The sequence below is a fragment of the Girardinichthys multiradiatus genome, chromosome 12 (genome assembly GCF_021462225.1).
Source record: "Girardinichthys multiradiatus isolate DD_20200921_A chromosome 12, DD_fGirMul_XY1, whole genome shotgun sequence".
Lineage (NCBI taxonomy): Eukaryota > Metazoa > Chordata > Actinopteri > Cyprinodontiformes > Goodeidae > Girardinichthys > Girardinichthys multiradiatus.
Window position 1 is genome coordinate 47274702 of NC_061805.1, and position 26915 is coordinate 47301616.

The 26915-nt window shown below is 39.3% G+C and overlaps 1 protein-coding gene across 1 annotated transcript in view; it reads right to left on the minus strand.

Moving 5' to 3' along the window:
- ppil2 (peptidylprolyl isomerase (cyclophilin)-like 2) overlaps positions 1–26915 on the minus strand; it is a 51693-nt gene that overhangs the window by 7703 nt on the left and 17075 nt on the right. Inside the window, exons 11-15 of the mRNA XM_047381914.1 lie at positions 25517–25592; positions 15027–15133; positions 11148–11237; positions 8039–8072; positions 165–282 (exon numbers count right to left, since the gene is read on the minus strand). Coding sequence (XP_047237870.1) covers positions 165–282; positions 8039–8072; positions 11148–11237; positions 15027–15133; positions 25517–25592 — 425 coding nt within the window. The remainder of the gene's footprint in view (positions 1–164; positions 283–8038; positions 8073–11147; positions 11238–15026; positions 15134–25516; positions 25593–26915) is intronic.

The window sequence follows — 26915 nt, forward strand, 5'->3', positions numbered from 1 at the left end:
TCATTTCTGAATAAACAACTTGACAAACAGCAGTTTTATCTCAGCCTTAGCCCCTAAACATAAAAATGGTTTATCTTGAACCACTTGGTCTTCTACCCTCTACCTGTGGAGTTTTAAAACATTTAATGTTTAGCTAAATATGTTTTTAGAAATACATTTCTTACAACTGAGATTTGTTGGTGTTGGGACCAGAGTTAGCCATGCTGAGAATTCCCCGGCCGGTGTGAGACAAGTTGGGCCGAAACTCATCCTTGAATGGTTTTCCCCAGAAGGACTCGCCACCTGGGAATGTGCCGGATGGATCAGGGAAGGAGGGACAAGATGGGAGAAAACAAAGCGCAAAAATATGAGATGAGATCTGGAAATAAATCAGAGCTTGAGAACATTTTTGCACTGTGTCCCATTTCAGCACAACGTTTGGTTGAAAGACGCTGTGTGGTTTTTAACATTTCAATTACAAAAAGTCAAGCAGAGATGTGATTTTTTTTTTCAATTGAAGACCTTTCTGTAGGTAAAGCTTCGATATTTATTCACAGCACATCCCAAGCCGTTATAGCTGGAAAAACAGGCAAGATCAGTGACGATGAGATGGGTTTTCCTGTCCAGCTTTCAGGGTTCTGATTTCATCTAAACTAGATCATCAGCTTTGTTTGCTGGGAGAAATTAAAGCCGCCAAGCCACCATCCCATGAACCCACTGGGAAGGAGTGTTCACCTGATATTACAAAAGCGGGTTTTAATTTGCACTTGCTGCCCAGAGCCTCTGATTCACCTGAAGGTAAATGGGTTTATGCTCTGCTATCCGGAGCTTTCTGAATCTTATGTGGGACAAGGATCCACACAGATACACGATCTCCATCTGGAAAGCTTTGCTGCTGCTGCTTGTTTCATTAAAAGACGAGTGAAGAACCCTTCTTCTTTAGCCGTAACAGTGCATAGAAGAACAAGCTCTGTAGCTGCATCAACATGTCTGTTAAACAGTTTATGAGCAAGGTTTGGTCTGATGAGTTGCTGCTTCAGATGTGATCTGATCCAGCAGTCAGATTCAAAGTGCTAAACTTTACCTCACAGAAAATTAAGATGAAATGTGTTTTCATTAATTGGTTTGGAATAACTAAATTAAGACGAGTGGCATCATCGACATATTTTGCTACAATCCTGCAGCTTTTAGATGCATCCCTTCTCCAGCGCGTTCCCAGGCCTCTGCTGAGTTAAATGACTGAATGCAGATGAGAGAATACTGCCAGGTGATCCAGGTGTGTTGGAGCAGGGAATGCATCTAAAAGTTGCAGGATAGTAGCTCTCTATGACTGGAGTTTAGCACCCTGGTTTAGACATACAGCACTTACAGGGGTTGGACAATGAAACTGAAACACCTGGTTTTAGACCCCAATAATTTATTAGTATGGTGTAGGGCCTCCTTTTGCAGTCAATACAGCATCAATTCGTCTTGGGAATGACATATACAAGTCCTGCACAGTGGTCAGAGGGATTTTAAACCATTCTTCTTGCAGGATAGTGGCCAGGTCACTACGTGGTACTGGTGGAGGAAAACGTTTCCTGACTCGCTCCTCCAAAACACCCCAAAGTGGCTCAATAATATTTAGATCTGGTGACTGTGCAGGCCATGGGAGATGTTCAACTTCACTTTCATGTTCATCAAACCAATCTTTCACCAGTCTTGCTGTGTGTATTGGTGCATTGTCATCCTGATACACGGCACCGCCTTCAGGATACTATGTTTGAACCATTGGATGCACATGGTCCTCAAGAATGGTTCGGTAGTCCTTGGCAGTGACGCGCCCATCTAGCACAAGTATTGGGCCAAGGGAATGCCATGATATGGCAGCCCAAACCATCACTGATCCACCCCCATGCTTCACTCTGGGCATGTAACAGTCTGGGTGGTACGCTTCTTTGGGGCTTCTCCACACCGTAACTCTCCCGGATGTGGGGAAAACAGTAAAGGTGGACTCATCAGAGAACAATACATGTTTCACATTGTCCACAGCCCAAGATTTGCGCTCCTTGCACCATTGAAACCAACGTTTGGCATTGGCATGAGTGACCAAAGGTTTGGCTATAGCAGCCCGGCCGTGTATATTGACCCTGTGGAGCTCTTGACGGACAGTTCTGGTGGAAAAAGGAGAGTTGAGGTGCACATTTAATTCTGCTGTGATTTGGGCAGCTGTGGTTTTGTGTTTTTTGGATACAAACCGGGTTAGCACCCGAACATCCCTTTCAGACAGCTTCCTCTTGAGTCCACAGTTAATCCTGTTGGATGTGGTTCGTCCTTCTTGGTGGTATGCTGACATTACCCTGGATACCGTGGCTCTTGATACATCACAAAGACTTGCTGTCTTGGTCACAGATGCGCCAGCAAGACATGCACCAACAATTTGTCCTCTTTTGAACTCTGGTATGTCACCCATAATGTTGTGTGCATTTCAATATTTTGAGCAAAACTGTGCTCTTACGCTGCTAATTGAACCTTCACACTCTGCTCTTACTGGTGCAATGTGCAATCAATGAATACTGGCTACCAGGCTGGTCCAATTTAGCCATGAAACCTCCCACACTAAAATGACAGGTGTTTCAGTTTCATTGTCCAACCCCTGTAGAATAAGTAGTAATATGCACAGGCAAGCATAGATGCATTGCCTGCTTTGAAAACTTAGGAACCATTTTTATGGACAAACTTTTCCAGACCAAAATTTACAGTTCTGTGTTTTGCAAGGTAATTTTAAAATATATAGTATCAAAGTTTAGTATGAGTGTAGATGGCAAATATTTCTACAGCAGAGAGGCTTTAAAGACGGACAACTATTAAGGACTCGAGGAAAGAAAAAAAGGATGATCACAAGGGAGGAAACAAAGGAGGAATGTAAGGACACAAGTAGGAACGGATGGGGGAGATACAAAACATTTAGAAAATGGGAAAAAAGACTGGAAAACAAATATTTTCCAAAATTATCCAAATCTGGAAATTAGTGTAGAAAACAAGTAATTTATTTTGTCCTTTGTTCTACTTCTAGTCTGGTTGTAAGTTCAATAAAAGCAATCCATCAGCAGGAGGTCACTGGTAGTCATCTGGGTTTGATCAGGGGGTCGTAACGTGTCAGGTTTCATAGGAGTTGACAGGCACAAACAGGGTTCAATATTACAATTAATGAAAAAAGCTTGTAAGATATCTACAGAAAATAGTTTACAACTAACCTATGATATATGTGGGATTTGAAGATTTTTATTGCTATTGATTCACACAATTAACAGACAGGAGAAAGAAACTAAAATGCTCATGAAATACATGGGTACAAAACTGGCTTGTTTACTCGTACAAAATGCAAGCAGGTTGGAATAAAATGGATCACAATATGGGTTGAAGCTGACCTGAAAATAGAGAAATTGACCTGAAAATTGAGCATAATGATGATTTAAACATGAATCTTCATACCTAGAAGGGTCTGCACCTTAGTCACCATGATTTTGGTGACTAAGGTGCTAAACATAAAAAAGTGGAAAAATCGAGCCGTTTAAATTTCCTGCCCTGCAATAGCATGATGTCCTATTATTAAGAAATAAAAGCTGTGTTTACTTCTGCACACAGACTCCTGTTGAGAGCCTTCAGCTGTAAATCATTATCCAGACTGACTTCATTATTAAGATAGTCATGATGAGTTTACAGGAATACACACTGTAGGAGATTACTGGATCCCGACAGGGACAGAGGATCTGTTTCCCTGAGGTGTGGACCTGCCAGCTGGTGTATATGCAATCAGCCTACATGTGATTATATAGCTACAATATCCATATACTCTATGTTAATATTTGCACCAGAATAAACACACAAACAAATACAGGGAGACTTCTGCAGCCAACAGGCTTTCCTGGTGACATTCCTGCATAATTTATCAACGAACTGACATTTTAACTGACTCTGACAGAGTCATAAAATAAAGGAGCAGAAGAGGAAATAAAATATAAAGTGTTAAACAGTCCATCAGACATAATCTCCCTTTAATTACTCGCCCCAAATAAGTACGGTCATCCCACAGACTGAGAATGCCATGAGACATCTCTGCTGATTAACATGAAAGCATATGAGCTGATGCTTCTTGTTCTAAACTTGGACGATGCGTCATGGGTTTTATTTACAATTCAGTTAAAAACTCGTCTGTTTCTTCAAAGCATCTGGTCCTGGGGGGTTTTAGATGAATGAGGCTCTTCTGCGCCTTGGGAGAGAGCTGATGCTAAAGTAAGCGGTTTGCTGAATACGTTTCCCTCTAATTTATGCAACAAAAAGAAGGGTTCACTTTAAGGGTGTGAACAGTTTCAGATGGTTTCCCAGATTTCCGCACCAATAATTCCCCTAAAGACCACAGCATTGGTTTATGTGTAGGTATGTTATCCGATTGTTGTGAAGAAGACTCAAAGAGTCACTGTCAGTGCCTTCCTAAAGTATTCATACAGGTGGACTCCATTTACTAATCTGTTGACTTCTGTAGGCAATTTGTTGCACAGGAATTTATTTTGGGGCATCAGAATAAGGAGTGGCTCAGAACAAATACACACCAAACTTGCACACGAAGATTTTTTGGAAAAACCAGTGTATTCTTTTCCTTCCAGTTAATTATGGACTACTGTTCGCTGATCTAAACACTTACTAGCTGCATTCACAGAGCTCCATGAAAACATCACTTTAATAGGATCACTTCAGAATGATTTGTGTGCTGAATTTTGATAGACAACAGGAGCCCAGGGAAATGATATATCTGTCCAGATTATATTTTGTTACCTGCAAACTGAAAGGTTTTGCATAAGCAAGCAGCAGTCTGCGTGTGTGAACAGAATTTTATAGATCTCCTCTATACACATTAATTCTGTGTGATAGACTGGAAAAGAGGGTAGGATTATCTGGTATGTGGACTACTTTATATCATTTGGAAACTATAGATCTGACTGAAAGATCACATTCTGGGGCCATTTTTAATCTATATCTTTATACCTTCCCTATCTCAGATACACGATACAGGTTCTCCTACTACATGTATGTTGATGACATAGAACTTTATATTTTAGTGTCCGCTTATGACCACTGAATCACTGTCCAAAATATCCATGAATGGAACTTCCTCAAACTTAACGAGAAAAGACAGAAGTTATTGGTTTTGGTTCCAAAAACGCTATTTTAGACATCAGAACTGAACTATCCTTGATAAGGCTAAAGGTCACAGAGCACCTAGCTGTTGTTGTTGGACTCGGACTTTAATTTTACCAACCACAAAGTCCATTATTAAAACAGCTTACTGTCAGTTTCAAATCGTAGGTAGAAAAAATAATTTCCTGTAAAAAGATAATCCTTTCATTTTTTGGCCTTAAATACATGTCAGTGTTGCACAGCAGATATGAACCATGTAGACCCCCCAGGCCTTAAGACTTCATGTTCCCAGAACCAAAGGTAAACAAAGGAAGGCAACATTTCTCCTAAGATCTGGAACCAACTGAATAAAAACCTGACATGTGCAGAAAGTGTTGGCTCCTTTAAATCATGACTGAAAACATTACTGTTCACTACAACTTTTCCATAAAAAGTCAAAGATTACTTTAATGTCCTGGCTATTTATTTTTTATTTGCATTTTAGTGTTTCTTTCAATACCAAACTTAAATTGTGCCACCATTCTTCTAATAATAGCCTTTTTAATCACTATCTTGATTTTACTTTACAGTTTTTGAATTATGCTGTGTATTAATGGTGTTAGACAAATAGAAATGCCTTTGCATTCTTCAAAATCTTTATAAATGCAGCAGTAAAAGATGTTTATTGTGTCAGTTGAAAGATAAGACTGCTGTCAAAAGTAAAAAAAAATAAAATGTCAGGAAAATTACAGGAAAAGGCTGAATATAAGCTCAGATTTCTCTCGTGTTTTTGGATGGATGAGTCACCACACTCTTTGTCTAAAAGATGTTTAGCTCATATTGGTTTGTCATCATAAGTCAGCATAAAGTCCGTACGTAAGATCAGTAAATACTCAGGATTGGTGTTTTTCTGGACCCTTAAATGGTTGAAGTAGATTCAACTGGAAGGGGTCTATCTCTCAAATCATGCCCCAAATCTGTGTGTAATGACATACACAAAGACCATCTTCAGGCTTTTTGAACCTTTCTTTAGAGTTTTGATAGAAATGTACATGTTTCCACAAATCTATTGCCTTCTAAAAGTTGCATTTAACCAGTTATACAGAACTATCTTTAAGCTCATAACGGTTTTTGCTCTGTAAAGATCCTACAACTATATGCTCTACTTTTGACCCGTCCTACCACCTTCTATCCGACCGTCTGGTATGAACATATTGGATGGCATGGCTCCCGTGGCTCTGTTAAAGGCGTCTGACATTAACCCTTAAGAAGGCCTTTAAAATCCTCATGCATTTGTTCCCCGTAAGGACATAAACCCTTAAACCGTTAGGACAAAAAATGTTCCCTGCTATAAAAATATATTTGCGATATTTTATTCCACTTTATAAAATGTCAGTGTTTCAAATGACTTTGGTCTTAAATATTCAATACAACTTTCAACGCCTGTTTGTACATAGATGTACATAGGTATGTATAAATGAATGAATGTCTGTCTCTTTCTATATAAAATACATTTTAAGATGCATTTGATTTTAAGGATTTTTAGGCCCCGATATGGGCCAGTGATAGGCAGCAAGAAGGATTTTGATCCATCCATCCATCCGTCCGTCCGTCCGTCCGTCCATCCATCCATCCATCCATCCATCCATCCGTAATGCCAGAAGGCAAAACTCAGGAATAGATCACAAAATTTCTGATTCATGCATCTTTAATATTTTGGATTTCTTTTTTTAAGAATAATACTAAGTTTCCATCGTCTCCATTTGGGCCAGTGGACTTTTATGGCTGATAAAATGAAAATAACTGTTCGACTTCCTGTTGGCAGACCTCTAATGGAGTCACAAAATTTCCATGGAGTAGGCAGATTATAGTAGAGTACTACATCAAATCAGATGCTAATGGTTGCACAAAGAGAGTCATGGCAGGAGGCTCTTTCTCCCCTCACCATAAGCCTCATGTGGGGGGAAAAGAGACCAAAATCTTTTAACTGGTAGCAGAACGAAGCAAGCAGCAGCCCAAAATTAAAGGCAGAACACCCCAAATAAATCAAACACTCAACGGCTTTGGGTGGGATCGAAACAGTAAGGTCAGTCTTTAAAAAGAAAGGAGCCTGCCAAAGAGAAGTCCTCTGGGGGAAACGATACTAGACTGTTACCTACACAGGAAGACTGATTATATTACCTAACGCCCTAACACATGGTCATTTGTTTTCTTCACTGTTATTCGTGTCGTCATCAGAGTCAAATGACTTCTTTAGGAAGCATGTTAGGCCAGAGTGTGTCTGCACAAAGTTCACAGAAGTCATCGTTAGTTTAAGAAAACAAGAGAACAAGTAACATTCATAAAGGAACACTAGGTCCATGCCAAAATCCACAACAGTGCATGTTGGAAGACTGTTAGTCCTCATTTAATAAGCTGGTTAAAGCTCTGTTGTTTTGGATTGCGTTCACACATTGTTCAGTACAAGCGACGAGGAGAATTTTTCCCACAGCCCAACAATTCTGCACCTTCATAAATCTGCCATAGTGAATGCGTTCAGCAAATCCTTCAGACGTCCAGAGACACAAAGCTCACTTTGTCGCTGCAGACTGAAGGCAGGAAACAAACTGTATGTGGTCTAGCAGTCCATTACACTCAGCTGCCTTTTGAACAGGTTCTTTAATAGCAGGAAAATTACACCACATGATGAATGATTGGTTGTTCACCCCGCTCCCGTTCTGCGGCCTACCCTCAGCCCCTTTCTACTCACATCATCTGTTATTTTTTTAATGCATGTACTCCCATGTTCAGTATTTTTAGAAACAGTCCTGACTTGGCAGTATTGATGCAAAGCTCCAAAAAAGAAGCGATTAATCATTTAAGAGAAACCTAAATTTTAGTTTGAGAGCAGGGCTCATCTTACCTGTGCCTGTACCAGTGGGGTCCCCTCCTTGAATCTGGAAACAAAAACAAACTATTAGGGTTAACTGCACAGGCAGCACATAGCATCGCAAGCTAATCAAACAGCTTTGATAATAGCGGCGTCATTGTACCCTAAAGGAAACTCAATATTGGTTTCATTATTTAGAAGGTGGTCTTTTAGATAATTGAGACAAAATTAAACTTACTTTAGCTACAAAAAACTTCATTTTTAGGGTTTAATAAACCATTACAGAATACGCACTAAAGAGAGGACTGTAATACGTTTAACACAAATGTACTTTTTCCCATCTAACCTGCAGTCATGTTCTGTGTAATCATTAAAAGCAGAGCGAAGCTTTTCCTATGAAAAGCCACCATTGTTCATTGTGAACTGAACATATTTCCTATGAGAGCTTCTACAGTTCTGTGGGTTTCTTTAGACTTTTTGTTTGAAAGAACCAGGACTTATTGGCCACATGTGCTGCTGTGGAGCAACGTTTGATGCAGTGCATTCAATAACAGTTACTGTTAAACTGTGTGTTTCTTTCTACCCTACGCACCGCACCGTAGGACAGCGTGGAGCTGTTTGCAACTTTACCATTAGGCACCGACCTTAAAGAGTTTTTAACAGGACGATGCTGTGAGTAAAATTACTAGTTTCACAATGTCGCTGTGATTACATACAACTTCTAACTAAATGTATAACATTATCCAAGTGCTTTAATTGCAAACAGAGCAAAAATACAACAAATAGGTTAATACAGTTAAATAATAATCTATGTATAAACATTTATTTATAGTTATTTTGTTTTTGACTCATCGACTTAATAAAAATTATGTAATAAAAAACGCCAAAAAGAATGCATCAATAATTTTCAAGGCTTTTTGCACAGATAATAGCTTTTTTGTCATTCTGGTCTGTATAGAACAACCACTACAAGAAGCTGATATTAGCTGTCTCATTACTCAGGCAATCTGCTCTGACAGAGGCTGCAGTCAGCTGTCTAACACCTGCTTTATGCTAGCAGTTTCTGGACGGCGTCTCGCGACAGAAGCGCACACGATGCTTTGGGGAGGGGGTATTCTGACGTTTTGGCTGGTTGTCCAGATCCAGTACGGGTGGCACTCGTCAAACAGAAAGAACAGCGAAAGTATGTTCATTTCTACAGTACGCACGGTTCAACGTGAACACACAGGGAATAGATACTGCAAACTGTTTAAACTAAGGACTGCAGCATCTAAACATTTCCGCAAGCTAAAGTTTAAAAGCCAAACAGAAGCTAAATTCTGTTGAGACAGCTGCCCTAGCAAACGTATGGCCACAGCGTAAACACCTTTACCTTAATAAGAGTGATGGTTTCTACACCATGGACAGTTTGTGGTTTTCTGTTTTGCAAACAGCTGAATTTGTTTTTATCAAACAAGGGAAAAGTATAGCACTCTAATTTCAGCCAGGTGATCAGCAGTGTGCAGCAACAGGTCAGGGAAGGGCTGTACTGTGTTACTCTATGCCCCATACAGTTGGAGGAAATTTTAGCTTCTCGTGTGTCAGTGCTTTGTCATCTGGGGGAAGCTCGGAGTAGAGCCGCTGCTACTCCACATTGAAAAGAACCAGGTGAGGTGGTTGTGGGTGGGGGGCAGACAATGCAAGGAAAAGCTATTTTCTCCCTTACAAATTTATTCGGCTTCTGCTTTTTCGTTACACTTAAATGTTCAAGATCATCAGATATTTTTTAACAACGGAAGCAGCTTTGAAAATATGACTTCATGTTTGAGGCTCCTCGTGCGCTTTGGTCTTACAATTTTGAACTAAAAACTGTCAAATACCCCAAAAGAAACAGCTTAGTACACTTAAAAATCTCCATGTACTGTTGTTGTACAGTAAAGAACCAGGTTTCAGTCCGCCAGAATAAGATGCTTTGAAAACATTTGTCTGTCTGGCCTCTGGACTCATGAATAAACAAATGGCGTTATGAGTAAAAACCGCGGCGCACAAAGAAAAAGGCAATGGTTCTCTGAAGACCAGATGTCCACTTGAGAGCCATACAAATTATGGAGGCGGCAGCTTTGAACAGCTAATCAGAGAAATCCATTTTAGATTCTGGGTCTGAGTTGAGAAGCTTCAGATGAAGAATGAGTGCAAAATAAAAAGCAATGCTAATCAATAAGACACAAAAATCAAAGGCTGAATGATGGTGAAAACCTTTCTGTTTCAGGTCAAAGACGATCAATTTGGAGTGGAGATAAATCCAAACATTAGAAAGATGAATTCTGGTCTGTTTTTAAAGTTTAGAACTGAACTGAGCCTAAATGAACTAAAACAAATACGTTGTCGTTATTTAATAAAGCCCAAATCAAATCGCAGTAGCAGTGTGATGAAAAGTATACCCCATGGTCCAACGGTTTGTACAGCTACTTTTAACTGCAATAACCTGACTTTATCAATCTCCATAATACATGCGGGGAAAACCAGGCCTGAAACTTTCTTCTGTACGAAATTACCTTATTTCTTGAAGATTTAGAGGCCTTTGCATTAGTCAGGTTGAGGTTTTGACTTTGACTAGGCCATTGAATATTTTTATTTTTAGCCATTTTGTTGTAGATTAGCAGCTTTGATTGGGATCATTGTCCTGTCGATGACCCAGTGTGGGCTAAGCTGCAGCTGTCGGACAGAAGACCTCAGATTTTAGAGACCTACTCAGTAGCAGGTACGATCGGGGCTGAGTTGGGACTACATGTGATGTGAACATGCTGTTGTTCACTGATTGGCCATGGGACAAGAAGAAATGAGAAGTTTTTCGCTAAGGTAGTGCAGAGAAAAGTTACTTCCCTTAATGGCCACACTTGGTGTGTTTCTTTTGTGGCTGTGATGCTAAAAATTATGAAGAGTGGTTGTCACAATACTTATTGATAAAGAAAGAAAAGGTGTCCTGAAAATGACAATCAGCTAAAGTATCACAGGTAATAATTTCCCTCAATTCGTGCAGTCCTAAATAGAAATCATTAAAATATGCTTTGAAATAAAAAAAACAAAAAATTCGGATGAATTGTGTGAAAAACGGTTTCATGGGTTCTTCCCATGTCTTCCCTTCGTCTGTGACGGTCCTCACCATAAAATTCCGGATGGACCTGTGGAAGATGGTCTCATCATAGTAGCCTTTTTTACACAGACGGATGAAATTCTCCCCAGCTTTGGGAACCTGGAAGAAAAAAATGTCCAGTAGTGAGATTTCCATGATTTATCCACTTGAATTGACCCTCAGTTGGCCAATAAAAGCAGCCATTTTATACAGTTCATTTAACTACGAAATAAATAAAAATGAATGCACATTGAGAGTACTGATTGAAAGTACTGCTCAGTTCTCTTCTAGGTGTAAAATTAAGTAGGTTTGTCAGGATTAAACCATTTAAAAAACACAAAGGGGCGACCACAGAAAAACTTCTCTTTCCTGCCATGTTAACATAAAAAGGTGACATTTTATCACACATATATATGTTAACAGACTCCTTAGAAGAGACCTGTAGACCTGGAAAGTTTACATCATCAACCATAACTGTAACTAGACTATTTATCTTCAAAGCACGTAAAAAAAGCAAAGTTTTGTTTCTAACAAACCAGAAATTGTTGTCATCTTCAAAGTTCTCATGAGAAATGTTCTTCTGAATACCTCAAAGTTTGTCTTTGGACCATGCTCATAAGTTTATGAAAGATACCTATATCACAGACAACTTAAAAACATATAAAAAAATTTTTTTTTTTGCCAGTTTCAGATACAAAATAGTATTTTAGCATCAGCTAAATGCTCATGAAGGATGATGGACTTCTTAGGTCCCATGTTATATTCTTGTGTGACTCTCAGCTTCTTTTCAGCTGATGGAGAAATTATTTTTAAGGTCTGAAAATGCTTGTTTTGCTCTCCAGCTGTCCACTCTGCTTATTTTTTTGAACACATAATGGTCAGTAACCAAGGACTGGGCTGTGAACGTGGCAAAGACCTTCAGATGCCTCGAGAACGTTTAATCAAGGCCACTTTAAAATAACACAAGAATGTTTGGCTGCTTGGACGCAGAGTGTTTGAAAACGTTTGCTAAGAGCAACATTATACTTATTTCTCCGATCTTCCACCCTGTCACTGTTGAACAAAGGCAAGGAGAATGACATGCGCAGTTTAGGATGAAGTTGGGTTCATGTGTTGCCTGAGGCAGCTTCATGTTTGCATCACAAAAGCTTGGTGAAAAGCTGCGTTCTGCTGGTGTAAAAAATACAAAGAGCTGTCTGGAGCACTGGGGCAGGGTTATAAAAGCCTACAGGCTTTCGTGTAAATCATGACAGCCGGAGACAGAAGCTCTGAGTGGCACTCTGAAATGATGCAGCGTTTGTTCTCCGAGGACGAGGGGTGGCTTCGACTCTGACGTTGATCTTGTCTACTGTTATTAATATCCACAACCTTCTCTGTTTTAGTGTGAGAATCTAATTTTTTGCCTTTTGGCAACAACAGATGATGGTTTCCAAGAACCACCAGATGCTCGTGTCCAGCCTGTTTTTACTGACCGCCTCTAAATGTGTGAAAAGGTTTACTGAGCTTATTTCCATCTACATAAAAACAATTGTCATTGGAGCTCAGGATTCTGTGCAGTTTACTCACTATTATTTTAAAAAAAAAACAGCAGGGATTCAATGCATTTTGGTACCTTAAGCTTTTTATAGCGTCAACCTCCTGGTTTACTAAAAAGACTTAATTTTAGAAATGAATCAGCCAAACGTAGGTGCGACTGTATTTGTGGTCCAGCAGAGATTAAGCAATTTTCCATGTTTCACTTTAGATTTGCAAATCTGGAAAAGACATCCTCTAAAATTCTTGCAGGGGTAATCGCTGCAAATTGGGAGTCTACGAAATGTTAGCTAAAGCCTTAGACATACCTTTGTGTACCAGATGTTTCAAGACATCAATGGACTTAAAGAATGTCTCTTTGACTTTTATACCCTTGCTTGATAGATACCGCTGCAGATCAAATCTCGCCACTGATTCAACAATCAGAAGCAGAAGAATAACTGACAAAGTGCATTCCTAATAGACAGCAACTAAAACACTGGATCGTACAGAGGTTGCTTTCGTGTGTTTTTAGAGGTATAAGTAGCATCGTGCAATAAATATTCCCTCTGTGTTTATATTGAGCTGTGCTTAAGCTTGTTAAAACGAACTTCCTTTCAGATTCTACCCTGCAGCTCTTCCTGTTTAAAGAGAACCATTCGCACTGGCTGAAAGCCCCTAAAGAAGGATGTGCACGGCCGATGGAAATGACAGAACGCACACCTTGCTTTCTGTCGAGATTTATTTTTAAGATTTTTAAGATCTCTTAAATTTGTAAAATCAATGAATTAAATTTAATCCTAAAAGAAAGATTAGAAAAAAAAAATTCTAATTTTATGAGAAACACATAAGACTTATTTCACGTATCAGATGAGCTTCTTAAAAATTTTATTTGTTATATAGTTTGATACCACATGTATCCTTCGTCACCCCCTCACGTTTCACCCAACTTGGGAATAACAAAACCAGGGCTGCGTCATTCAAAACTTAATAAACCAGCAGGTACTTTGGGCTCTGGATCCTTGACAGCGAGTGTATGTGACAGTGAAGCTGTGCTCATTAATACATGAACCGCAGGCTGCGAATAGAGCTGCCGTCGTGTTTGAAAACCCACTGGGGAGGAAGGTGGGGTGGAGGACAATGTGGGGCACATACTGTAGGTTGCCCAACCCTGATTATTCTGATTCGACAACTCAGAGGCCAATAAAAGCCAAGCAGAGGAACGGCTCGGTTACCGGGGCAGAAATGCATTCATGGAGTTCACTACCAACTCTGTGGGGTCAGGTGGAAAACCCATGTTAATTACAACCAGGGCTGAAGTGCCCCATTTCAAAAGACAAGTTTGCAACATGCAGATTCTGAGAAATATTTTCAATCTTTGGACTCAGGAAGAGTAAGATGAAATGAATCAAAATCTTGCATTTCTTTATAAAAACAAAAATAAGTGAGCTGAAATCCTTAGAAACAAAAATGTATCTTTTCCAGTGATGTGAGCCTCATCTATAACTAAAAAGTGTAAAATCCTGCTCTTGTTATTTCATATTTAAACCACAAACCCTATGATTCTGGAACGTTTAAAAAGATGAAGCTCAACATCCAGAGGTTGTTTTTCACACCTGCTGTGGTTGTGGCTGAGGTCATATTTAGATGGTGAAAATAAGACAGAAGAAACTGGATGCAAACAGAAAGTGCAGATTATTATCTGCTGAACATGACGGCCACGCTTACAGTGGGATGTAATTATAGCAATGTGCTTTGGGTCTCACCAGCAATGTATGAGGAGATAGTAGATGTATGTAAAAAAAGAGCTGATGGCACATTCATGGTAGGTTGCACTTTTTAAAATTCTGTCATATTGGATTTGACACAATATACACACCTACATTTATGTACTATTTCACTTTGTGGCTTACAATAAAGGCAAAAGGTGATTGTAAAAAATGTAACTGAAATAAATGAGCTGATTTAGAAAGTTTTTTTTAGTTTTTTTAGAGGAAATGTAAGTGTTTGGTTTAAATCAATAAATAAGATGATACATTAAAGGAGAACAAAACTACTGTTAGTAACAGATCTACTCAACTCTCTTATATGCAACATCTCTGTACTCTTCTTGCAGAAGTTCCGGGTAAAGTGAGGGCAAGCCTTGGTAAAAAACCTCCAAATTTGATTTTGGCATGACCACAACTTTTAAATACTACATGTTAGGTACCATTCAGTGCAAACCTGTCAGAATGATCCACATGCAATGGTCATTTCAGCCAGGAACCCTCTCTCTTATAACATTTTGGGAAACGTAAAAGGCTCTCAAAGGGTTTTTCTCTATAATGAAACAATTGAACCCTTGTTAAATGCTCTCAGGTGGTTTTATGAGTGAGCTGTTTGAGAGTGTGTTTTCACCTTATCACAGTGCAACTCAAAGTTCAGATCTCCCTTGTTGGTGTGAAGACGGACATAGCCTTTTTTCTTCACGTACCGGTAACGCACAGTGTCGTCTGCAATTGCATCTGCAGAAAGAACACAGTACACATATTTTAACTAAGCATAAAGACAGTTTATAACTGAAGTGAATGCTGACCTAGAAAGTTACACATAAATGTCATGATAATCACCCTACAGTAGGTAACAACACTTCTCCTCATTACTATTCCGTTATTCTGTTTCTCTATTCCCCATTTGCTACTAAAAATGCCTTTAACTTTGTTTCCTCTGAGTTTTTACTTACTTACTATTTACTTTACTTTACTTAGAAGGTACACCCAGGCCAGTGCTTCTGGGTATTTTTCCCAAGTATAGTCATTGAGATGCCTATTGCTACCATTATCTTTATATACTCCTATTGCTTTTTTTTTTAAACCATAGAAAGTTTTCCAGGTCCACTAATTCTGTGTTAAGCTGGGTCTCTTTCCTGGATGGAGCCATTGACAACTGTCCTGCCTCTGCTTTCTTTCTTTAGACGATATCTCTGGCCCAGTATTTTCCAGGACAGATTCATTAAGGGAGGTATTGGCCTGTGCTCCTCTTGATTTGCTTCCCAACTAATAGTACTCCTGGTCCCCTGCTTTTATGTTTAGCTGTGTTTCTCTTCTGGACTAAGCCACTGTGCCAATTCTGCCATTAACTTTATGTTTGCTCCTAGTTGTTTTTGTCCTTAGAAATTACTCCTGGTCCAATGATTCTGTGGTTTGTTGTGCAGTTCCCGCACAGAGCCAGTCATGTCAGTCATTTTCTACTGCTTCTTCCATAATGGTGCCTATCTCCAGCAGTCTATGGGCAGGAGGTGGGGTACACCCTGGACAGGTCCCCAATCCATCGCTGGGCAACACAGACACACACAGGACAAACAACAATGCACACACTCATTCATGGATAAGGGCAATGTAGAGAGACCAGTTAACCTAACAGTCATGTTTTTGGACTGTGGGAGGAAGCCGGAGTACCCAGAGAGAACCCACGCATGCATGGGGAGAACATGCAAACTCCATGCAGAAAGGTCCTGGTTTCTCAGGACCTTCTTGCTGCAAGATACCAGTGCTACCAACTACGCCACCGTGCAGCCCTCCTCCACAGAGCCATTGCCGTTATTAACTTTGGGTATTGTCCTTGTTTTTATTTCTCATAGAAAGTAGTCCATGGTCCAGTTCTTGTGTTTTCTTAGTAATCAATGGAAAAGTCTTTATTCCCATTACAGCAATCAAAGCCTTCCTATAATTATTGAGCTTGTTTGTAAGTCTCCATCTGTATCTTTACAATTTATCTTTGGTGACTAGCTTCAAGTCTGAGCTTGGAATGCCTCCTTGCCATTACCCTCATTTTTAGCTCCCTCTACAGATTCTCCATTAGTTTCAGGTCTGGTGGCTAGCCAACCGCAAATTTGTAGTATTACTTCAATTTTTAACATCAGAAACATGTTGACAAAATCAAAACCTACATCTCCCCGGGGTAGGAGTAACTTTGGGCTTACCTGCATCTATGGTGGCTTCTTTGCACTTTTAATTATCAACTCCTTAACTTCTACACAGGTGCAGCCATAATTCATTATATCAACATGCTTTATTGTTCCTTTTACTCTTTGTGACAGTAATGAAATAGAAGATAAAGAAACCTTCTCTTTGTGTCATTTAGAAACATCCTTCACATTTTCACCAAGCGTATTTTTTCCTTCCTTGGCGTTTTTAAAATCTTTCAGTTTTGTGTTGGAGTTTTTCACTGAGACACAGTGTCTTTCAGACAGTCTGAGCTGTCACTTGAAACCTTGATTTCGATTGATAACCCTTGTGCCCCGCCGGGAGCACACGCCTGTCTATTTATCAGAGCAAGATTGAGCAGACTCTCCGTAGCATCAATTTAGAAAGCAGCCTCTGCTGCTTTGATTGGTGGCACCACCTTACCCCCATCCCCTCAGATTTTTGCTTCAACTGAGTTTCATCTTGGCCCCCACCCCTCGATCGGTGTTCTTTTCCATCTTCGTAATATGTGATTCAAACTTTTCAATACGTGGCATGGCTTTTCAACAAGCAGCTATGAATCAGACATGACCAAGATTCAAAGCTGAAATGATCTGCATTATCAGGTCGTTTCTTTGACAACTGTCATGCAGTAAGGGTAACAGTGAATCACAGATGTAGGCATTTTTAGTCAGCAAATAATGCATTTCAGTAATAAAAGGCTCAAAGAGATTTTAATCAGGTCTTATGTATGTTAAAATGACAGGAAAATATTCATTATTAGCATTATGCAAATAAGGTAAATTTTTAGTTTAAGGTTCTTGTACATTTTTCAGATCATAATTCTATACTTCACTGTGAACTTACTGCAAATATTGAGTTTGATGTACAGACTGATGGACAAATAAAAAAATTTACAGATGATGAACAGATGTGGATGGATGGACAGATTGAGGAATGAACGGATGGACGGGCAAATAGACTGATCATGGATGGCTGTTTGGATGTACAGATGAACAGATGGATGTACGGATGAAGAATGGACGGATGGATGTAAAGATGGATATACAGATGGATGTAAAGATGGATGTACAGATGGACAGATGGATGTAAAGATGAAGAATGGATGGATGGATGTACAGATTAGGAACAGATGGATGTAAAGATGGATGGACAGATGGATGTAAAGATGAAGAATGGATGGATGGATGTACAGATGAACAGATGGATGTACGGATGAAGAATGGACGGATGGATGTAAAGATGGATATACAGATGGATGTAAAGATGGATGTACAGATGGACAGATGGATGTAAAGATGAAGAATGGATGGATGGATGTACAGATTAGGAACAGATGGATGTAAAGATGGATGGACAGATGGATGTAAAGATGAAGAATGGATGGATGGATGTACAGATGAACAGATGGATGTACGGATGAAGAATGGACGGATGGATGTAAAGATGGATATACAGATGGATGTAAAGATGGATGTACAGATGGACAGATGGATGTAAAGATGAAGAATGGATGGATGGATGTACAGATTAGGAACAGATGGATGTAAAGATGGATGGACAGATGGATGTAAAGATGAAGAATGGATGGATGGATGTACAGATGAACAGATGGATGTACGGATGAAGAAAGGACGGATGGATGTAAAGATGGATATACAGATGGATGTAAAGATGGATGTACAGATGGACAGATGGATGTAAAGATGAAGAATGGATGGATGGATGTACAGATTAGGAACAGATGGATGTAAAGATGGATGGACAGATGGATGGGCAGATGGATGGACAGATGTACAGATGGATGGATAGATTGATGTACGGATAGACAGATGGATGTAAAGATGGACAGATGGATGTATAGATGGACAGATGAATGTATAGATGGACAGACGGATGTAAGATGGACAGATGGATGTATAGATGGACAGATGGATGTATAGATGGACAGATGGATGTATAGATGGACAGATGGATGTATAGATGGACAGATGAATGTATAGATGGACAGACGGATGTATAGATGGACAGATGGATGTACAGATGGACAGATGGATGTAAAGATGGACAGATGGATGTATAGATGGACAGATGGATGTACAGATGAACAGATGGATGTACGGATGAAGAATGGACGGATGGATGTACAGATTAGGAACAGATGGATGTAAAGATGAAGAATGGACGGATAGATGTACAGATTAGGAACAGATGGATGTAAAGATGAAGAATGGATGGATGGATGTACAGATTAGGAACAGATGGATGTAAAGATGGATGGACAGATGGATGTAAAGATGAAGAATGGATGGATGGATGTACAGATTAGGAACAGATGGATGTAAAGATGGATGTACACATGGACAGATGGATGTAAAGATGAAGAATGGATGGATGGATGTACAGATTAGGAACAGATGGATGTAAAGATGGATGGACAGATGGATGTAAAGATGAAGAATGGATGGATGGATGTACAGATTAGGAACAGATGGATGTAAAGATGAAGAATGGACGGATAGATGTACAGATTAGGAACAGATGGATGTAAAGATGAAGAATGGATGGATGGATGTACAGATTAGGAACAGATGGATGTAAAGATGGATGGACAGATGGATGTAAAGATGAAGAATGGATGGATGGATGTACAGATTAGGAACAGATGGATGTAAAGATGGATGTACACATGGACAGATGGATGTAAAGATGAAGAATGGATGGATGGATGTACAGATTAGGAACAGATGGATGTAAAGATGGATGGACAGATGGATGTAAAGATGAAGAATGGATGGATGGATGTACAGATTAGGAACAGATGGATGTAAAGATGGATGTACAGATGGACAGATGGATGTAAAGATGAAGAATGGATGGATGGATGTACAGATTAGGAACAGATGGATGTAAAGATGGATGGACAGATGGATGTAAAGATGAAGAATGGATGGATGGATGTACAGATTAGGAACAGATGGATGTAAAGATGGATGTACAGATTAGGAACAGATGGATGTAAAGATGGATGGACAGATGGATGTAAAGATGAAGAATGGATGGATGGATGTACAGATTAGGAACAGATGGATGTAAAGATGGATGTACAGATTAGGAACAGATGGATGTAAAGATGGATGGACAGATGGATGTAAAGATGAAGAATGGATGGATGGATGTACAGATTAGGAACAGATGGATGTAAAGATGGATGGACAGATGGATGGGCAGATGGATGGACAGATGTACAGATGGATGGATAGATTGATGTACGGATGGACAGATGGATGTATAGATGATGGATGAACAGATGGATGTACGGATAGACAGATGGATGTAAAGATGGACAGATGGATGTATAGATGAAGAATGGACGGATGGATGTAAAGATGGATGTACAGATGGACAGATGGATGGACAGATGGATATACAGATGTACACATGGATGGATAGATTGATGTACGGATGGACAGATGGATGTATAGATGTATAGATGATGGATGAACAGATGGATGTACGGATAGACAGATGGACAGATGGATGTAAAGATGGACAGATGGATGTACAGATGGACAGATGAATGTAAAGATGGACAGATGGATGTACAGATGGACAGATGGATGTACAGATGGACAGATGGATGTATAGATGGACAGATGGATGTATAGATGGACAGATGGATGTACAGATGGACAGATGAATGTAAAGATGGACAGATGGATGTACAGATGGACAGATGAATGTATAGATGAAGAATGGACAGATGGATGTATAGATGAAGAATGGACAGATGGATGTAAAGATGGACAGATGGATGTAAAGATGAAGAATGGATGGATGGATGTACAGATTAGGAACAGATGGATGTAAAGATGGATGTACAGATTAGGAACAGATGGATGTAAAGATGGATGGACAGATGGATGTAAAGATGAAGAATGGATGGATGGATGTACAGATTAGGAACAGATGGATGTAAAGATGGATGGACAGATGGATGGGCAGATGGATGGACAGATGTACAGATGGATGGATAGATTGATGTACGGATGGACAGATGGATGTATAGATGATGGATGAACAGATGGATGTACGGATAGACAGATGGATGTAAAGATGGACAGATGGATGTATAGATGAAGAATGGACGGATGGATGTAAAGATGGATGTACAGATGGACAGATGGATGGACAGATGGATATACAGATGTACACATGGATGGATAGATTGATGTACGGATGGACAGATGGATGTATAGATGTATAGATGATGGATGAACAGATGGATGTACGGATAGACAGATGGACAGATGGATGTAAAGATGGACAGATGGATGTACAGATGGACAGATGAATGTAAAGATGGACAGATGGATGTACAGATGGACAGATGAATGTACAGATGGACAGATGGATGTATAGATGGACAGATGGATGTATAGATGGACAGATGGATGTACAGATGGACAGATGAATGTAAAGATGGACAGATGGATGTACAGATGAAGAATGGACAGATGGATGTAAAGATGGACAGATGAATGTATAGATGAAGAATGGACCGATGGATGTATAGATGAAGAATGGACCGATGGATGTAAAGATGGACAGATGAATGTACAGATGGACAGATGAATGTAAAGATGGACAGATGGATGTACAGATGGACAGATGAATGTAAAGATGGACAGATGGATGTACAGATGGACAGATGAATGTATAGATGAAGAATGGACAGATGGATGTACGGATGGACAGATGAATGTATAGATGAAGAATGGACAGATGGATGTAAAGATGGACAGATGGATGTACAGATGGACAGATGGATGTACAGATGGACAGATGAATGTAAAGATGGACAGATGGATGTACAGATGAAGAATGGACAGATGGATGTACGGATGGACAGATGAATGTATAGATGAAGAATGGACAGATGGATGTACGGATGGACAGATGAATGTATAGATGAAGAATGGACAGATGGATGTAAAGATGGACAGATGAATGTATAGATGAAGAATGGACAGATGGATGTAAAGATGGACAGATGAATGTATAGATGGACAGATGAATGTAAAGATGGACAGATGGATGTACAGATGGACAGATGAATGTATAGATGAAGAATGGACAGATGGATGTACGGATGGACAGATGAATGTATAGATGAAGAATGGACAGATGGATGTAAAGATGGACAGATGAATGTATAGATGAAGAATGGACAGATGGATGTAAAGATGGACAGATGAATGTATAGATGGACAGATGAATGTAAAGATGGACAGATGGATGTACAGATGGACAGATGAATGTATAGATGAAGAATGGACAGATGGATGTAAAGATGGACAGATGAATGTATAGATGAAGAATGGACAGATGGATGTAAAGATGGACAGATGGATGTACAGATGGACAGATGAATGTAAAGATGGACAGATGGATGTACAGATGAAGAATGGACAGATGGATGTACGGATGGACAGATGAATGTATAGATGAAGAATGGACAGATGGATGTAAAGATGAAGAATGGACAGATGGATGTAAAGATGGACAGATGGATGTAAAGATGGACAGATGAATGTATAGATGGACAGATGAATGTAAAGATGGACAGATGGATGTACAGATGGACAGATGGATGTATAGATGAAGAATGGACAGATGGATGTACGGATGGACAGATGAATGTATAGATGAAGAATGGACAGATGGATGTAAAGATGGACAGATGGATGTACAGATGGACAGATGGATGTACAGATGGACAGATGAATGTAAAGATGGACAGATGGATGTACAGATGAAGAATGGACAGATGGATGTACGGATGGACAGATGAATGTATAGATGAAGAATGGACAGATGGATGTAAAGATGGACAGATGAATGTATAGATGAAGAATGGACAGATGGATGTAAAGATGGACAGATGAATGTATAGATGGACAGATGAATGTAAAGATGGACAGATGGATGTACAGATGGACAGATGAATGTATAGATGAAGAATGGACAGATGGATGTAAAGATGGACAGATGAATGTATAGATGAAGAATGGACAGATGGATGTAAAGATGGACAGATGAATGTACAGATGGACAGATGAATGTAAAGATGGACAGATGGATGTACAGATGGACAGATGAATGTATAGATGAAGAATGGACAGATGGATGTAAAGATGGACAGATGAATGTATAGATGAAGAATGGACAGATGGATGTAAAGATGGACAGATGAATGTATAGATGGACAGATGAATGTAAAGATGGACAGATGGATGTACAGATGGACAGATGAATGTATAGATGAAGAATGGACAGATGGATGTAAAGATGGACAGATGAATGTATAGATGAAGAATGGACAGATGGATGTAAAGATGGACAGATGAATGTATAGATGAAGAATGGACAGATGGATGTAAAGATGGACAGATGAATGTATAGATGAAGAATGGACAGATGGATGTAAAGATGGACAGATGAATGTATAGATGAAGAATGGACCGATGGATGTAAAGATGGACAGATGAATGTACAGATGGACAGATGAATGTAAAGATGGACAGATGGATGTACAGATGGACAGATGAATGTATAGATGAAGAATGGACAGATGGATGTACGGATGGACAGATGAATGTATAGATGAAGAATGGACAGATGGATGTATGGATGGACAGATGAATGTACAGATGGACAGATGGATGTACAGATGGACAGATGAATGTAAAGATGGACAGATGGATGTACAGATGAAGAATGGACAGATGGATGTATGGATGGACAGATGAATGTATAGATGAAGAATGGACAGATGGATGTAAAGATGGACAGATGAATGTATAGATGATGGATGAACAGATGGATGTACGGATGGACAGATGAATGTATAGATGAAGAATGGACAGATGGATGTACGGATGGACAGATGAATGTATAGATGAAGAATGGACAGATGGATGTAAAGATGGACAGATGAATGTATAGATGAAGAATGGACAGATGGATGTAAAGATGGACAGATGAATGTATAGATGATGGATGAACAGATGGATGTACGGATAGACAGATGGACAGATGGATGTAAAGATGGACAGATAGATGTATAGATGATGGATGAACAGATGGATGTACGGATAGACAGATGGACAGATGGATGTAAAGATGGACAGATGGATGTACAGATGAAGAATGGACAGATGGATGTACGGATGGACAGATGAATGTATAGATGAAGAATGGACAGATGGATGTAAAGATGGACAGATGAATGTATAGATGAAGAATGGACAGATGGATGTAAAGATGGACAGATGAATGTATAGATGAAGAATGGACAGATGGATGTAAAGATGGACAGATGAATGTATAGATGAAGAATGGACAGATGGATGTAAAGATGGACAGATGAATGTACGGATAGACAGATGGACAGATGGATGTACAGATGAAGAATGGACAGATGGATGTAAAGATGGACAGATGAATGTATAGATGAAGAATGGACAGATGGATGTAAAGATGGACAGATGAATGTATAGATGAAGAATGGACAGATGGATGTAAAGATGGACAGATGAATGTATAGATGAAGAATGGACAGATGGATGTAAAGATGGACAGATGAATGTATAGATGAAGAATGGACAGATGGATGTAAAGATGGACAGATGAATGTATAGATGAAGAATGGACAGATGGATGTAAAGATGGACAGATGAATGTATAGATGAAGAATGGACAGATGGATGTAAAGATGGACAGATGAATGTATAGATGAAGAATGGACAGATGGATGTAAAGATGGACAGATGAATGTATAGATGAAGAATGGACAGATGGATGTAAAGATGGACAGATGAATGTATAGATGAAGAATGGACAGATGGATGTAAAGATGGACAGATGAATGTATAGATGAAGAATGGACAGATGGATGTAAAGATGGACAGATGAATGTATAGATGAAGAATGGACAGATGGATGTAAAGATGGACAGATGAATGTATAGATGAAGAATGGACAGATGGATGTAAAGATGGACAGATGAATGTATAGATGGATGTACAGATGGATGTACGGATAGACAGATGGACAGATGGATGTACAGATGTATAGATGATGGATGAACAGATGGATAAAAAGAATGAATGGACATATAGACTGAGTGTTAAACCAACAGATGGATAAATGAAGAAATTATGGATTAATATAATAAAACATTTAGATAATGGTCCAGTAAATAGTCTGGAAATACAAATGTCTGTTTGCTTATTTTTCTAGACTGTTTAGGAACCCTGTTAGTTTAAAGGGAAAATCATCATAAAAAAAAACATTCTGTTCTTGACTTTCAGGTTGATGTTTTAGGGGACAAATGTGTGACCTTTAAAATCCTTTAATGTCTCTATTAATGTGTAATTGACTCTTTCGTGTCTACATTTTCATTTAAAGAAAATATCTGACATGGTTTCTTGCCTTTTTTTTTTTTTTAAACCGCATTCTTTCGAAAGTCACATTTTATTTACCAGTCTGTCACGGGAGTCTCTGGATCTCAGATTATGAAAGAACTCCAATCCTTTTTAAGAAAACTGAACTATGTCACAAAATTCAAAAACCCAGGCTCTTCTTAAGAGCAGTGAGTGTACTATGCTCTTGCGTAACGGTGAATCTTTCTCTTGGAATGGTTCAGCAACTGACAGAGTGAGAAAACACTAAATGAACACCTTGTGAAGTTGCATGAGAGCTCTGTGAGCATAAAGCTGCACTTTGCTGCAGAAAGATCACACATGACTAAGCTTTCCCTGTGGATGAATAAAGGATAAAGCAACCACAACACGAAGAGATTCATTTTTATCGCTGCTCTGATCTGCAGAGAATCTCAATGCGAGAAGCTTCACTTGCCTGCTTCGTGTGTCGTTGCAGGAGTCATGGCCGTGGATGTGAAGGAGGCAGAAACTCGGCCTGTGGAGTAGTGGGCCTGGAGGAGGGGAAGAAAAAAAACATTGGGATAAAAATGTTTTAAATCACCCTGTAAACCTGACTCTTTAAAAGCCACAATTTTCTGTTAATATTCACTTTGGTGATGTTTTCTGCTCTTACACTCATTGAGGTATGAAGGAGGTATGAAGTTTATTCACCAGTATTAAGTCCAGAGAAGACAAATCTCAGTTTGTACAGTCTGAATTTATGTTTATGGTTTACAAAGTTAATATTAGGGATGCACGATATAACTGCTTTAACTTCAGTATCGGTCCGATAAGTTAAACTGGGCCGATATTAAAACAATTTTTTTTAAAATGATGTTCATGTCAGTGTTGTTGCTGTTTGTGTTTCTGGAGGGGAGGGCAGAGGGCTGGTCATGTGGTGCTTGTTTGGTCATGTGACTTTGATAGCAATGCAGCGCGTATCAAAAAGGAAGGGAAATATAATTTGTATAATATCGGTAAAAATCGACCAAAACCGTAATATTAATATCCATTATCAATATCAGCCCAAGATTTTCATATCGGTGCATCCCTAGTTAATATCTAAGCTCTGTTTGAAAAGGCTACATAAAGAATAGAAAAATATAATGAGATCTAAAAAGAAAGCTTTGTGAGTAGCTAGAAATTAGATTTTGGAGCATAGATTTTCTGATTTTGAAACATTTTATCCAAGGTGTACAGATCAGGCAGCAGTTTAAATTATCTGAGTAACACACCTTGTGCGTGCCCTTCAGTGGCAAAAGATTCAACAAGGTTACAACTTGTAATTGTTGAAATCCAAAATATAACAAATGAATTTCAGGATAAAATAAAGGCTGACCGTTTTCACCGAGACTCTTGAAACCTCCCGGTGAATTCTGGGACAAGGCCTTTCATGAAAATTCATGAAACAAAGCCTGAAGGGATTTGACTTCCTGGATAACCAGTTGGGCTCAAAGACAGAATGTATCAAGTAAATTTCAGGTAATGAAAACTCGAGAGGAGACTAACAGGTTCCATGTTGACAATTCGCACATAACAAAAGTTGCATTTCCATGATGAAAGGGCAACACCCAGCAAAGGCAGGTTGGCTCTGAATGCAACTGGTCCACCACCACAGGAGAAGCAACGTGAGAGACGTTTATTATCTCCACAGCGTTAAGGTGGGCTCCGCAATATACCGCAAATACATCGTCATCATGATCTCAGTGTGCGCAATATTCACATCACAAAGGACTGTTTGGAGTGCAATAATTGTTGGTTAACATATTCCAAGTGTTTTGAACTTCCATTTTACATGCTAGTGTAATATTCAGCCAATCAGATAGAATGCTAAA